Below are 12,595 nucleotides of genomic sequence, written 5' to 3'. Positions count from 1 at the left end.
CAGGTGGTGTTTGGGATTCAGCTTAACTTGGTAGGGGCCCCCCTCTCTGGCCCAGTCTGGTCAGGACATTTCTCAGGATCAGGCTGACAAGAAGGCCCAGGGTCCCAGGAGGAAGGGCCAGTGGCAGCCAGGATGGTGACGCCCACGCCAGTAGCCTCTGTCTCTTATTCCCTATTTTCCCCTCAAAGTCTCTTTCTGTAAGGGCCCCACAAGGGGGTGATAGGTGGAATAGCCCATCCCCTTGTTATTTTGTTCACCACTTAGGCCTACTTTCCAACATCCCAATTTTGGTTCACTGATTTCCAGACCCACATTTTCTTGTCCATCAAGCCTGATCTTAACATGGTCCTGCAGGCCTTTTTGTTAAGACAAATTTAGTCTGTCTGTCTCCCTTTTGTGCCTTTTCCCATCAATATTTGTTATTATCGGTTAGTGTAACATCTCAGGAACTTTCACATACTTTTTACAGTTCAGCTCATAATTAGAGTAAATTTGTAGGCCCAATTAGCACATAATTGACACAAATCGGTGCATCTCCATTGAAGTCATTAGCGCTTCATCGATTTGCACCAGCTGAAAATGTGGCCTCAGGCAGTCTCTTGTCTCCAATATTCTGTAATACTGACTGCTAATGGAGACCTTCATGGGACTTCTGCACATGCAGGACTTGTTCCTCAGCTGCTGTGGATGGGCAAAGCTCCATTGTCTAACGTGAGGCTATGCAGACATATCCCAGCTTAAGATAGCAGACTATTTGAGTCAAGGACTGAAAAGCAGATACAGGTTCAGAATTTCATCCTAAAAGGAGCTCTGCTCTAATACACTGGCCAATTAAAAAAAAGACGTCACCCTCACCATGTCTTGGTTGTTCATTAAATCCGCTCACAGACCCGCTCCTTAATGATAGCCACTTGTCTTCAGCTGACTGGCACCCAGTGACCCAGGAATGCTAACGAGACAGGAAACCTTGTGTCTGCAGAAACCCAAAGTAAGATGTAATTCATGAAAATAACAAACGTGGTGCACAGACAAGAGGTGACAGTGATGTGAAAGCGGATTGATGTGCTCCTCAGCCTGAAATGACGGAGCTCTTCTTTGGGGCCCTAAGAGATCATGGAGGAGGCATCAGCACTGCCAGGTGTCTCTGACACTATGTTACTCTCCACTTTTGCTTGGGGAGTAGGGCTGGGCTTGCGGTTGTCCTACTGGAGTGGGCCTCAGGAGATCAGGGTTCAATTCCTGCATTGGTTACAGATCCCTTGTGTGACTTTGCATAAGTGGTTTATTTCTGTGCCTTAGTTCCCTATCTGTGAAAAACAGATATTGCCTTTCTCCCAGCCTTTGTCTCTCTTATCTGTTATTGCTCTGCTACAGTTAGGGTCAAGACAGGCTTTCTGTTTAAAGCTTGACTCTTCTAAGTGCTCTGACGTTCGCACAGTTACTTAGATAGTCTTGAAAGTTTGTGCGCCTCTTGGAGGTGCAGGGTTTGGTCAGTGAGCCAAATTTGGGGCTGTTTCAACAGGGGGTTCCTGAGATCTTGCCCCCCCCCCCGGAAAAACCCAGATTTCTGAAAAGTTGACCTTTTGGAAATGCATTTTTGCATACAGCTAGAGATCAAACCAGGGCTGAGATCACCAAACCAGGGTCTCAAAAGAATGAGAGTCACCCCAGCAGAGCCCATGCCACCCACTAGCCTTTGGGGGAAATCAGATTGCAACATTATTTGAAGAAGAGTTTACTCTTCCGTAGGCACACTAGCAAGAATTTCTGGGGCTCACGGACCTCCTGGATTACACAGTGCATATGCAGAGAGAGAGACCACACGTGTTGAAAAGAAGCTAAAATTCACAGTTGTGCAGCTCAGAGAGATAGTTCTGGTCATTGAATTTGAGTCCCACACAGGCACTGTGAGTTCATATCCCACCCAGAGCAGAAATCTGAATGTCGACAAGGGAGGTGTGTTGCTCCAATGTACCTCTGTCCAAGGAGGTACTTTAGTTTGGAGAAATGGGGTCTGAAAACAGCAGACTATTCAGAAGGCACTGAAATGATTTTTAAAAAGAAAATAAATTACACATGCCAATGCTAGCTGGAGTGGAGATGATTGGTGGTGGAAGTCTGGAGAGGGGTTGGGGGTAGTGCAGGGAGCGGGAGAAGCGGGGGTGGGTGGTAAGAGAGGTTTGGGGGGCCAGCTGGGGGAATGGGGAACACAGGGCAGGAAGACATGAGGGTGAGCAATGAGGGGGCTTGGGGAAATAGGGGTAGAGGCACCAGTCAGCTCTACGTTCCCCTCCCACATATGTGCCATGATCTGGGGGCCCCCAGCTCATCTATGGGGGTTGAAATCCCCTACTCCTTGACCTCTCTTACTTGAGCTGGGACATGGGGCGGGCTTGTCAATCTCCCTACCCCACCCCCAACCCACGTGTACAGGATCTGGGTGAGCAGTGCAGAATGGGCATGCTCGTGGCATATCGCAGGCTCTCCAGCTCTGGGGAGGGAGGATGGGAACACGCACTGACACTGAACGGTGCAGACTGCGGTTTCAGGCTGTGTTCATCTCCCGCTCATTCAGCTGGGATTATCCCCACTTCAGCCCTCGCTGAGAGCGTGCTTTGGGGAAGGAGAGATGGGAGGGGCCAAGCAGCACACAGAATACAGCTCCTTTTCAGAAACGTGGGGTGGCTCTAAGAAGAGTCTTTGGGTTCTCTCGTCATGCCTGGGGGGATAGCTGGGTTTCAAGGCTGGGTCCAGTTGGAAACCTGGGTACACTGCCACATAGGCGCATCCAGGACACATCCCTGCCCTCTCCCCCCCACCCCCGCAACATGGGGTGGGGAGAAGACTGGACAAAACAGTACGGTGGGGCCAGCTGGGAGGATGGCCAGACTGGGAGGGACAAGGCTGGTTGGTGGGGCTGTGTGGAGGAGACGCGTATAGGGCCAGGATCAGTAGGCCGCTCCACTTCCATGCTAGCTCCCACTGCTACAATGACCACTAGCTCCAACCAACACGTTTTCTTTCGGTTCAAAACACGAGGAAATTAAATGGCAAAAAAACCTTAGTTAGTGCTCATAGATTCCAAGGCCACAAGGGACCATTGTGATCATCTAGTTTGAGCTCCTGTATAGCACAGGGCAGAGATCTGCCTCCAGATCATTATTCCTGGAACAGATCTTTTCAAAGAATACCCAATCCAAAATTGCTTTTGACTCAGCTGGGTTTTGTTGTCTGCTCACAGTGAGAGACTTTGTCACATTTTCAATGGTAGATGTACATTTGGGCATTTTTTACAAGACTATCTTTGGATCAAATAATAAAATATTTGACAAAGATGTGTTGGAGGTCACTTGTGCTGTTGTTTTATAAATTGAGACTATGCTGTGAGGAGTGCCTGCCCTCTGTGACCACTATGGCATCAGCAACATTCAGAGAATTGAGCTGCTGGCTTGAGAACACCTTAAAAGATGACAAGAAACAGGCATTAAGACAACAACTGTAATTGAATTTGTTGTCCAAAGGGTCTTGCTCTGTCTCCCTTTCCTCTTGCTCTCCCTGTGCCAAAGAGAAGATGCAAAAATCTGAAAGCAGGGGGTGCAGGAAGACTATCCCACTGGTCTTTCCACTGTGTGCTGCTCTGAAATGAGACTTCCCACTCAGAGGCCACTTGGCTAATGATGCATTGAGCACCCCAGTAGTGGGTTGGTTGGAAATTGTTGTGACCTGTTGCATGCCAGTCAGCTCCAGGAAAGGAAAAGGCTGCCTTGAAGTCTACTACATAATAGTTATTTTTTTACATTGCTATAGTGCCTTTCGGCCCCAATCACGGACCCAGCACCCCATTGTGCTAAGCACAGTATAAACACAGAACAAAAAGATGGCCTCCCTTGAAGAGCTACAAAGGGTTCTTAGTAAACTTGTACATTTTGCCAGATTTGGGGAGAATGCTGTGTTACGAGTGTACCTTTAGGAAAATTGCTATCAAGTAGGTCAGACTAGGTTCACTGGAGTTAGCTGGAAAAGGCTCCACAGAATTAAGACCATCCCTTTGTAAGCTCAGCACATTGAATCAGACCGACTGTCCTTCAGTAAGGATGTCCACTGATTCTACTCTGGATCATAGGTGAAAGGCTCAGAAGAAGGTTCTGTGGCTATTGTCTGACAGACCAACTGACTGGGGAGTGAAAGAATTGAGCTGTCAAAAGCATAACCAGCTGTAGACCTCTCTCATCTTGGCTAGTTTGGGACTCAACATCATTACATTCCTGGTAGTAAGCTGTGCTTTCCTTCTCCAATAATGTCTCTCTTTAGTTGTTATCCAGTGAATACCGTAATGCAAACAGTTAAAGTACATTAAGTCACACGAGTCATGTGAAAATCAGTGTAATTTATAAAGCACTTGCAGGGGGAAGTAATCTGCTCCTGGTCTATACATGCAGCAGATTGGCTCCCTCTGCAGAAGGTGGCCTGCCAAGGGGTGGAGTCAGGGCCCTGCCCAGCTGTGCAGGTTGGGGAGTAGCAACCTCCTATGGCTTCTCTCCTCTGTCTGTGATGGGCAAGGCAGGGAGACGACTCAGGACAAGTCCCAGTCTTGCCCTCATAAGTTCTGTTTCTGCGGTCACAGCTCAGCTAAGTAACACACGGTTTCCATATGTGTTTGGCTGGCCATGCCATGGATGGGGGAGAGAAAGGCAGCCAAAGACAGCCCTCAGATTGCAAAGATGGGTGATGGAGAGGATGGCTGCGGTCAGGAGAAAGGGAGGAAGGTGGAATAGAGGAGAAGGAGGATGTCACTTAGCCACTCCCGGAAGGTGAGTCCTGAGTAAGGAGCAGATTTAGAGGTGGCCCCTGACTGTGCTACAGAACAGGCGTTACAAGAGTGGCCCATCTAGGTGCCCTCGAAAATACGCCTCTGGCCCTCATCCTGATCTCAGTCCTTGGGTTGTGAATAAGGAATAGCTCCAGTCAAGCACTGGTACACGACGACTGAATGAGATCAGAATTGTGCCTGACAATGCAGGGCTAGCTGGTCTAACCACCATCCAGGAGCTGGATGTTTCTCCCAAGGAGACAACCGAGTAGCTCAGATGGTACCACAGGCTGGAGGGAGGACTGTTTGGGGATGAAGACTCTTACAGCCCGAAAGAGGTTATCTGTGAATAATGGGGCAATGTTTGGGATACAGGGTGTTTCTTATCTTAACTGAACGGTTGCACCCACTCCCTAATAGAAACCTGCTGTCCTGTCATTCCGTAACACACTCCTAGAGACTAGCCAAGTGCACTCCCATATCCGATGGCGAGCGTTCTCCTGCCCACTCGCATCCACAGCATCCGTGAGTCAAAGGATCTGCCTCTGCTACACAGTAAAAGTGCTGCAGTACTGGGGCTTGAGACAGACGGGGAGAGAGGAGCACCCCTGCAAAACCTCGAAACCAGGACAGCAAGGTTTGATTAAAGCAAGGAATTTATGCGGAAATATTTGCATATTTTAGTCAACTTCTAAAGATCTCTTTGCTGTCAGTCTTTGGAAAGCTCCGATGTTCTCCATGCTGCAGTTGTCGTGTTCATTGCGCTTTTCTAACCTTTCTTCTTCAAGGTCAATGAATAAGTGCCCTCCTAGAAATTGGAATCTGTCATAATCCCAAGCTTTCTGAATCATCCGCCATCTCTGACCACTGCGGAGTATCAAGAGAGCGCATGTGAAATGGATTAAGAACCGGCTAACGGACAGATTTCAAAAAGTTGTCGTCCATGAGGAATCATCCTCAAATGGGGGTGTTTCTAGTGGGGTTCTGCAGGGATCAGTACTAGGCCTGACACTATTCAACATTTTCAGCAGTAATCTGGAATGAAATATGAAATAAAATGTTCGGATGAAACAGAAACTGGCGGAGTTGTGGTAAACAATGATGAGGACAGGGCAGTCAGTCAGAGCAATCTGGATCGCTTGGCAAGCGGGGCCCACTCATACACAGTGTGTTTTAATATAGCGCCGTGCAAAGTTCTGCATCTAGGAACAAAGAACTCAGGCCATCCCTCGGAATGAGGGACTGTATCCGGGACAGCAGGGACTCTGGGATGGATGATGGGGTCATAGTGGACTGAACATGAGTTCCCAGGGTGATGCTGGGGGTGGGTTGTATACAGAGGGGAATAGGGAGTCACAGCAGGGAGGTGATTTTACCTCTGTTCACGGCACTGGTGAGACCGATCCTGGAACACTGAGTCCAGGTCCGGTGCCCACATCTGAAAAAGGATGTTGAAAAACTGAAGAGGGAGCAGAAAAGAATCACAAAAGTGATTCGAGGGCTGGAGAAGATGCCTGACAGTGAGAGACTTAAAGAGCTTAATCTGATTAACCTATCGAAAGGAAGACTGAGAAGTGATGTAAAGTGTGTCGGTATCTTCCTGGGGAGAAGATGCCGGGTACTAAAGGGCTCTTTAGTCTAGCAGAGAAAGGCAGAACACGAACACGTGGCTGGAAGCTGAAGCCAGAGAATTTCAAATTACAAACTGGGAACAAATGTTTAACAATGGTGGTGGTGATTAACCACTGGAACAAACTCCCCAGGGAAGCGGTGGCCTCTCCATCTCTTGATACTTTCAGATGAAGACAGGCTCCCTTTCTGGAAGACATGTTTTAATCAGACACTGAGCTCAATACAGGCGTAAGCAGGTGACATTTAATGGCCTGTGTTACACAGGTGGTCAGACTAGATGAGGTAATGGTCCCTTCTGGCTTTAAAATCTGACTCACTTCTGACCCTGGACATCTCAAGCTCTGAAATCAAGTGTGACACTGACACCAGTTCCTAAGTTATTTCCTTTCCCCTTCTCAGAACAGAGATTTTTCCTTTCCCTGCCGCCAAATGGTTCCTGCAACAACGGGTTTTGCTGCATCACAAAATTAAATATTCACCTTTTATTAAGAAATAGGACGCCGATCAGATGCATCCAGAGTAGAATATACACGTCAGCCATCAGAATTTAGGTATGTTTCAGTTAATTTTCTTAGATGTGAAAGTGACAAACAGTGTTTTTAGAAGTGCAACAGGTCTGCCTGATGCATCCTGTTTGCCAAACAATCAGTTTTCAGGAGACCAGCATTTCCCAAGAAGAATTCTTTAAAACTTTTTTCACAAACATTTTTCACTTGCAGTTATCGATATGAAAATAGGACTGCAGTTGTTATTTTTCCACAGAGCTATCTGCTTTGACTTAAAATATAAATACAGGATATAAATATATGCTTGATTCATGGCAGTGTGACTGAGAAGGGACTTGGGTTCCATAATATACAAAAGCATTGCCTATTTATGTGCTCATAATGACACCCTGAATGTTCATCTAATCACTGTGGGCTAAATCCAAACCTGGTGGAACTCCATTGAACTCGGTGAAGTTGCACCATGCTTGAATTTGGCCCCTTGTTATTTTCTGAATACAGTGAGCTTGTTTCTTACTAACAACTTGTAGCAAAAAATCTATTCGGACATGCACTAGCCCAGTTTTATTCCGATATAACTCCATTGATTTCATTTGGATTACTCACGTGTGGAAGGGCTGTCCAGTAATTGTTAAGCAACTGAACCAAGAAGCTAAGAAGTTTTTTAGTAGCAGGGTGTTAAATGGACTTGAGAGGATTAAGGTTTTCATAGTTAAGGTGAGAGAGGAGGCAATTAAATTGGTGAAGACATGAGATGATGAGAGCCTGGATGTGCACTTTGGCAGTCTGCAGAGAGAGAGAGAGCTGGATCATGGAGATGTAGCTCAGGACAATGAAGAACAAGTGTTAGGTATGTGAAGCATTTATAGGTGTTGTTGCTTTTCAGCAGAAATTCCCTCACAGTTCTCAGATGTCTTCTTCGGGATCCTGGAAGTCACTTAGCAAAGGCAGGAAAAGAACACCATGCTTAATAGCACATTTAGCTTTCTGCTTTTAGATAAAGATTTTGGACTTCTAAACATGACACACACAAGACAAATTTCAGAGTAACAGCCGTGTTAGTCTGTATTCACAAAAAGAAAAGGAGGACTTGTGGCACCTTAGAGACTAACCCATTTATTTGAGCATGAGCTTTCGTGAGCTACAGCTCACTTCATCCGATGAAGTGAGCTGTAGCTCACGAAAGCTCATGCTCAAATAAATGGGTTAGTCTCTAAGGTGCCACAAGTCCTCCTTTTCTTTTTACACAAGACAAAGGATATGTAATTTATATACAAAGGTCTTGGTATTGCAAAGTGTTCCCCCCCCCCCTTGATTATAATCACCCAGTAAGATGATACTGTACAGTATAAACCTAGGGTGAGCTCGCTGGTGATCTAAACACTTAACTAGAAGCAGCAGGGTGTGGCTTAGCAGCCACGAGCAGAAGGCTTCAGCACATATTTCATCACTTATTGATCTTTTCAGTGTTCCCTGAGATTATTCAGCACTTGCAACCCCTCCCTGCTTGGTATCGGCCGCGCACTTTATAAGTGTACTCTCTATGCCATTATCAAAATCGAAATCATTGATGGGTGTGGAGAGCAAGGGAAACCCCCTTGGCAAATAGGGGGATTCCTGTAATTTTGTCAGCAGACCCAGTAGTTGGGGAAGTCGGAAGATGCACTCTAGTAAAATTTAATTTATTCATTTAACGTGAATGAAGCCAAAAGCTTTAGTTGTGTGCCTCTGACTTCAGCTCAGAGACTGGCCCATTCACAACCGCCCCTCTCCTTCCCCCCTTCGCTGGCACCAGGAGGCTGTGGTTACCTCCACCCTTCCTGTTCTTACCATGCGTACCTCCCGTGTTAGCCTGTACACAGCAGTAGCCTGTTGCATTCTGGGCCCACGGACAGGAATCAGACAGACACTATTTGACGCATACCTCCTTGCTAGACTTCGCAATTGCTTCACTCTCAGGCCTCGGACAAGACAGCCTGTGGAGTGACTGCCAGGCATACGCTGCAGATAGCCCAGAGAGACACAGGCGTGCAGCTTACAGAGACCCCCTGCCCTCCCCTAACACGTATAGACAAGAAGCTTGATGCTGAGAGGTGCTGAGCACCCACAGCTACCACTGAGGTCAGCTCCTTCCAGGATGAGACCAGAAAATAGCATGTGCTTCCCCCAGAGTGCTAGGAAGAACTGGCTGGTTTTCTCTCACAGTCATTGCACTGTTGGTTCACGGTTTGGCCACACAGGCCTGCCGGCTGTGCCTCAGAAATTCAGAGTGTCTGCCCTACACTTGTGATCGCAACGTCTTCCCCAAACCTGGGTGCCAGCCCGCATTAGCAAAGCTCATTGGTGTCGTAAATAGCCACCTTGTCTACAGCCACGACAGTGTCTGCGGGTCGGAATTAACGTGAGAAATAAGAGCCCGGGAACGGAGTTACACTGAAACCCTGGGGAGGTGATTCGTTGCAGGGCATCGGCGTGGAGTCCAATATGCCTGCACCATGTGCCAAGACGCAGGTCTTTGTCACTGGGGCCGTGCTGCCACCCAGTGGGCATGAGCGTTACAACAGGTGTTCTTGTTCCTCCTGGGGATACTGAAGTGAGCTGTAGCTCACGAAAGCTTATCCTCAAATAAATTAGTTAGTCTCTAAGGTGCCACAAGTCCTCCTTTTCTTTTTGCGGATACAGACTAACACGGCTGCTACTCTGAAACCTGACTTCTCTTTGGAACAGCTCTAGGCACTGGATGAAATGCGGTGTATGTGAGACACAAATCATTTACATGCTCTCCGGAGTCCTTGTATGCTTTAGTAACAGTCTGCTTTCACTCTCTCTTTTCTAGGGATATCCCTGCCCATCCCAGTCATAGGATTGCAGGATGACTCCAGGGTGTTTGTGAATGGGAGCTGCGTTCTGAATGATGAGAACTTTGTCCTTATTGGGTCCTTTGTGGCATTCTTTATCCCGCTCATCATCATGGTGATCTCATACTGCCTGACGGTCCAGGTGCTGCAGAAGCAAGCGACGGTGTTCATGTACGGCGAGGTGCCCAAGCAGCGAAGGAGCAGCATGAACTGTCTCAAAAAAGAAAACAACACAGAGAACATCTCAATGCTCCAGAACCACGAGGCGGCCTCCCACTTGAACTCTCCCGTAAATAAGGAAGCTGTGCTCTTTCGGAAAGGGACCATGCAGTCTATCAACAACGAGCGCAGAGCCTCCAAGGTCCTGGGCATTGTCTTCTTTTTGTTTCTTATCCTGTGGTGTCCATTTTTCATCACTAACATCATGTCCGTTCTTTGCAAGGAAGCCTGTGATGAGAGCCTCCTGGGTGAACTCATGGGTGTGTTTGTTTGGGTTGGTTACATTTGTTCTGGGATTAACCCCCTGGTGTACACGCTCTTCAATAAAACCTATCGCAGGGCTTTTGCCAACTACATCTGCTGCCAGTACAAGCCCAATAAAAAATCGACACTGCGACAAAACCAGTGTCTGAATGTCGCTTCCACAGCTTCGTACAGGAAAGACCTTACTTTAAATAGCTACCGAAATGGCAATGAACTCAACAGCATGGAGTTGGATGGAACTGAGGAGGGCTTAGAAATGCAACCGGGGACTTCAGAGCCGTCGATAAACAGCTGCAATGTTGTAAGCGAAAGGGTGAGCTGTGTGTAATCGAGTCACACCCGTGGCTCTGCAGCTGAAATATACCTGTGTAAAAACGTATGTGTCACTCAAAGAACAATGTAAATACTGCATCCTGAACAAAGCTTTTTTTTAAAAAATTCATCTTTCCAGCCCAGTGCTTTAAATCATACATACACTTCAGTGAGGTTTAAGGTTCTATATTTACTGTTGCTACTAGATCAAAAATATCTGGTATTTTGCTTACATCATGGACAAAATGCTGACATTTTCTTCCAGCGTATGAACAAAAATGCTGAATACTTACTCAGGTGGCATTTGCTGGAGTCCAGAGTGGCCCATTCATAGTTATAGATCAAGGAAAACTTTTTTAAGTTGACAGTAAATATATACTTTAAATCCTCGCCCATGTTATGTGCCATGCAACAGTGCAACACCAAATCTTACCAGCATCCTGGAAGGGATCCCTCAGCTAAAGCATAGCAGTATTGCAATGGAACAGTTGGCTAACCAGACTGGTCACATGGGGGTCGGGCTGGGTGACATAGTGGGGCAATGCCCCACCTTTCATGCTGGAGAGCTGTTTTCAGTTCTGATTTCCCACTTCGATTCTGCAGTCCTGGCCTTTCAGGATCATTTGATCCTGGGATTCTGAAATCTTCTACTGGTTTAGAAAGGCAGCATTAAAACCACCAAACTGTCTTGACCCTTTCTTTGTAAACAGAGTGTCTCTGGCTCTACCCTGAACCCTAAAAATAACCAGATGCAGAGCTCACAGTGGGCCAGACTCTGATCTGCTTTCTCATGCATGTTGTCTGATGGACTCCAATGTGGTGGCTCACATGAGAAAGGTGAACGGAGTTTGGCTCAGTGTCTGGCTCTGAAGCAACTGTTAGCTTCTGTTCAGAGCTTTTACGCCACACTAGTGCAGGGAAGGGTTGCAAGCAAAGTCTATTATTTATAGCTGCTAGATCAGCCTACTGTCCTTCGCTTGCTGCTGGGTCAGGTTGTTTGCTTTGAGTGGATTCATTGGACTCAGGTCATTTGCTTTACCTCAGGAAGCGGGTTTTGGTTTCATTATAGCTCTCAGTTTCATCTTTCCTAGCTTCTTGCTCTCACCAGTCTCACATTTCCTTGCTCATTCATGTTAGTTTTCTCGGCAGCCTGAGACTGGCAGTGTCCCAGTTCTGGAGACAGCATTGCTTTCTTCTGCACACCCTGCCACCCCAACCCAGACTTCGTGCTTGTGTTGGGAGGGCTGCTGTTTCCTTATGCCTTGGACTGTGAGCCTCCCCAAGGGCGAAAGAACCTTCCTAGCACCATGAGCCCAGGTGCATCAGAGTAAGCAAGGCCATTGCTTGTTCCATCCCAGGAACGGGCTAAGCGCACCAGCCTACTTGGTATAAACCAACAGTAAGCGACTGGCCCCAGGAGCTACGAGGAAGTAGGCGAGAAACTGTGACTCGGGTGAGGGCCTGGAGCACAGCGCTGCTTGGGGTGATGCAATTAATGCACCACCCCTTGCTCCGAACTCTGCATCATGCCAGACCTAGCCTTTAGTGCAGGAGTGGGCAAACTATAGGCTGGATCCGGCCCCTCAGGGCTTTGGATCCGGCCCACAGGACTGCCACCACCCCACACCACTCCCGGAAGTGGCTGGCACCATGTCTCTGCGGTCCCTGGGGGATCGGGGGCAGAGGGCTCTGCGCACTGCTCTCGCCTGCAGGCACCGCCCCCCGCAGCTCCCATTGGCCGGGAAGGGGAATTGGCCGCAGCCAATGGGAGCTTCAGGGGAGGTACCCACAGGCAAAGTCAGTACCCGGAGCCCTCTGTCTCTCCCCTGCCTCCCCGGGGGCCGCAGGGACGTGGTGCCGGCTGCTTCCGGGAGCGGTGCGGGGCCAGGGCAGGCCCCCTCCTGCACTCCAACCCCCTGCCCCAGCCCTACATTCATGGCCCTGCATGCCATTTCCCCACCCAGAAGTGGCCCTTGGGCCAAAATGTTTGCCCA

General features: G+C 48.0%; 1 protein-coding gene across 2 annotated transcripts in view; it reads left to right on the top strand.

Annotated features, from left to right (window-relative positions):
• HTR2C (5-hydroxytryptamine receptor 2C) overlaps positions 1-12,362 on the top strand; it is a 352,370-nt gene extending 340,008 nt beyond the window's left edge. For both annotated transcript variants that reach the window (XM_084639263.1, XM_084639264.1), the window contains one exon: positions 9,785-12,362. In XM_084639263.1, coding sequence (XP_084495389.1) covers positions 9,785-10,617 — 833 coding nt within the window. In that variant the 3' untranslated portion in view covers positions 10,618-12,362. The remainder of the gene's footprint in view (positions 1-9,784) is intronic.
• Positions 12,363-12,595: the final 233 nt, after the last annotated feature.

This window comes from Lepidochelys olivacea (assembly GCF_965140295.1).
Source record: "Lepidochelys olivacea isolate rLepOli2 genome assembly, chromosome: 9".
NCBI classification, from domain to species: Eukaryota; Metazoa; Chordata; order Testudines; family Cheloniidae; genus Lepidochelys; species Lepidochelys olivacea.
The sequence above is the reverse complement of the archived record's forward strand: the minus strand, read 5'-3'. Positions and strand labels throughout refer to the sequence as shown.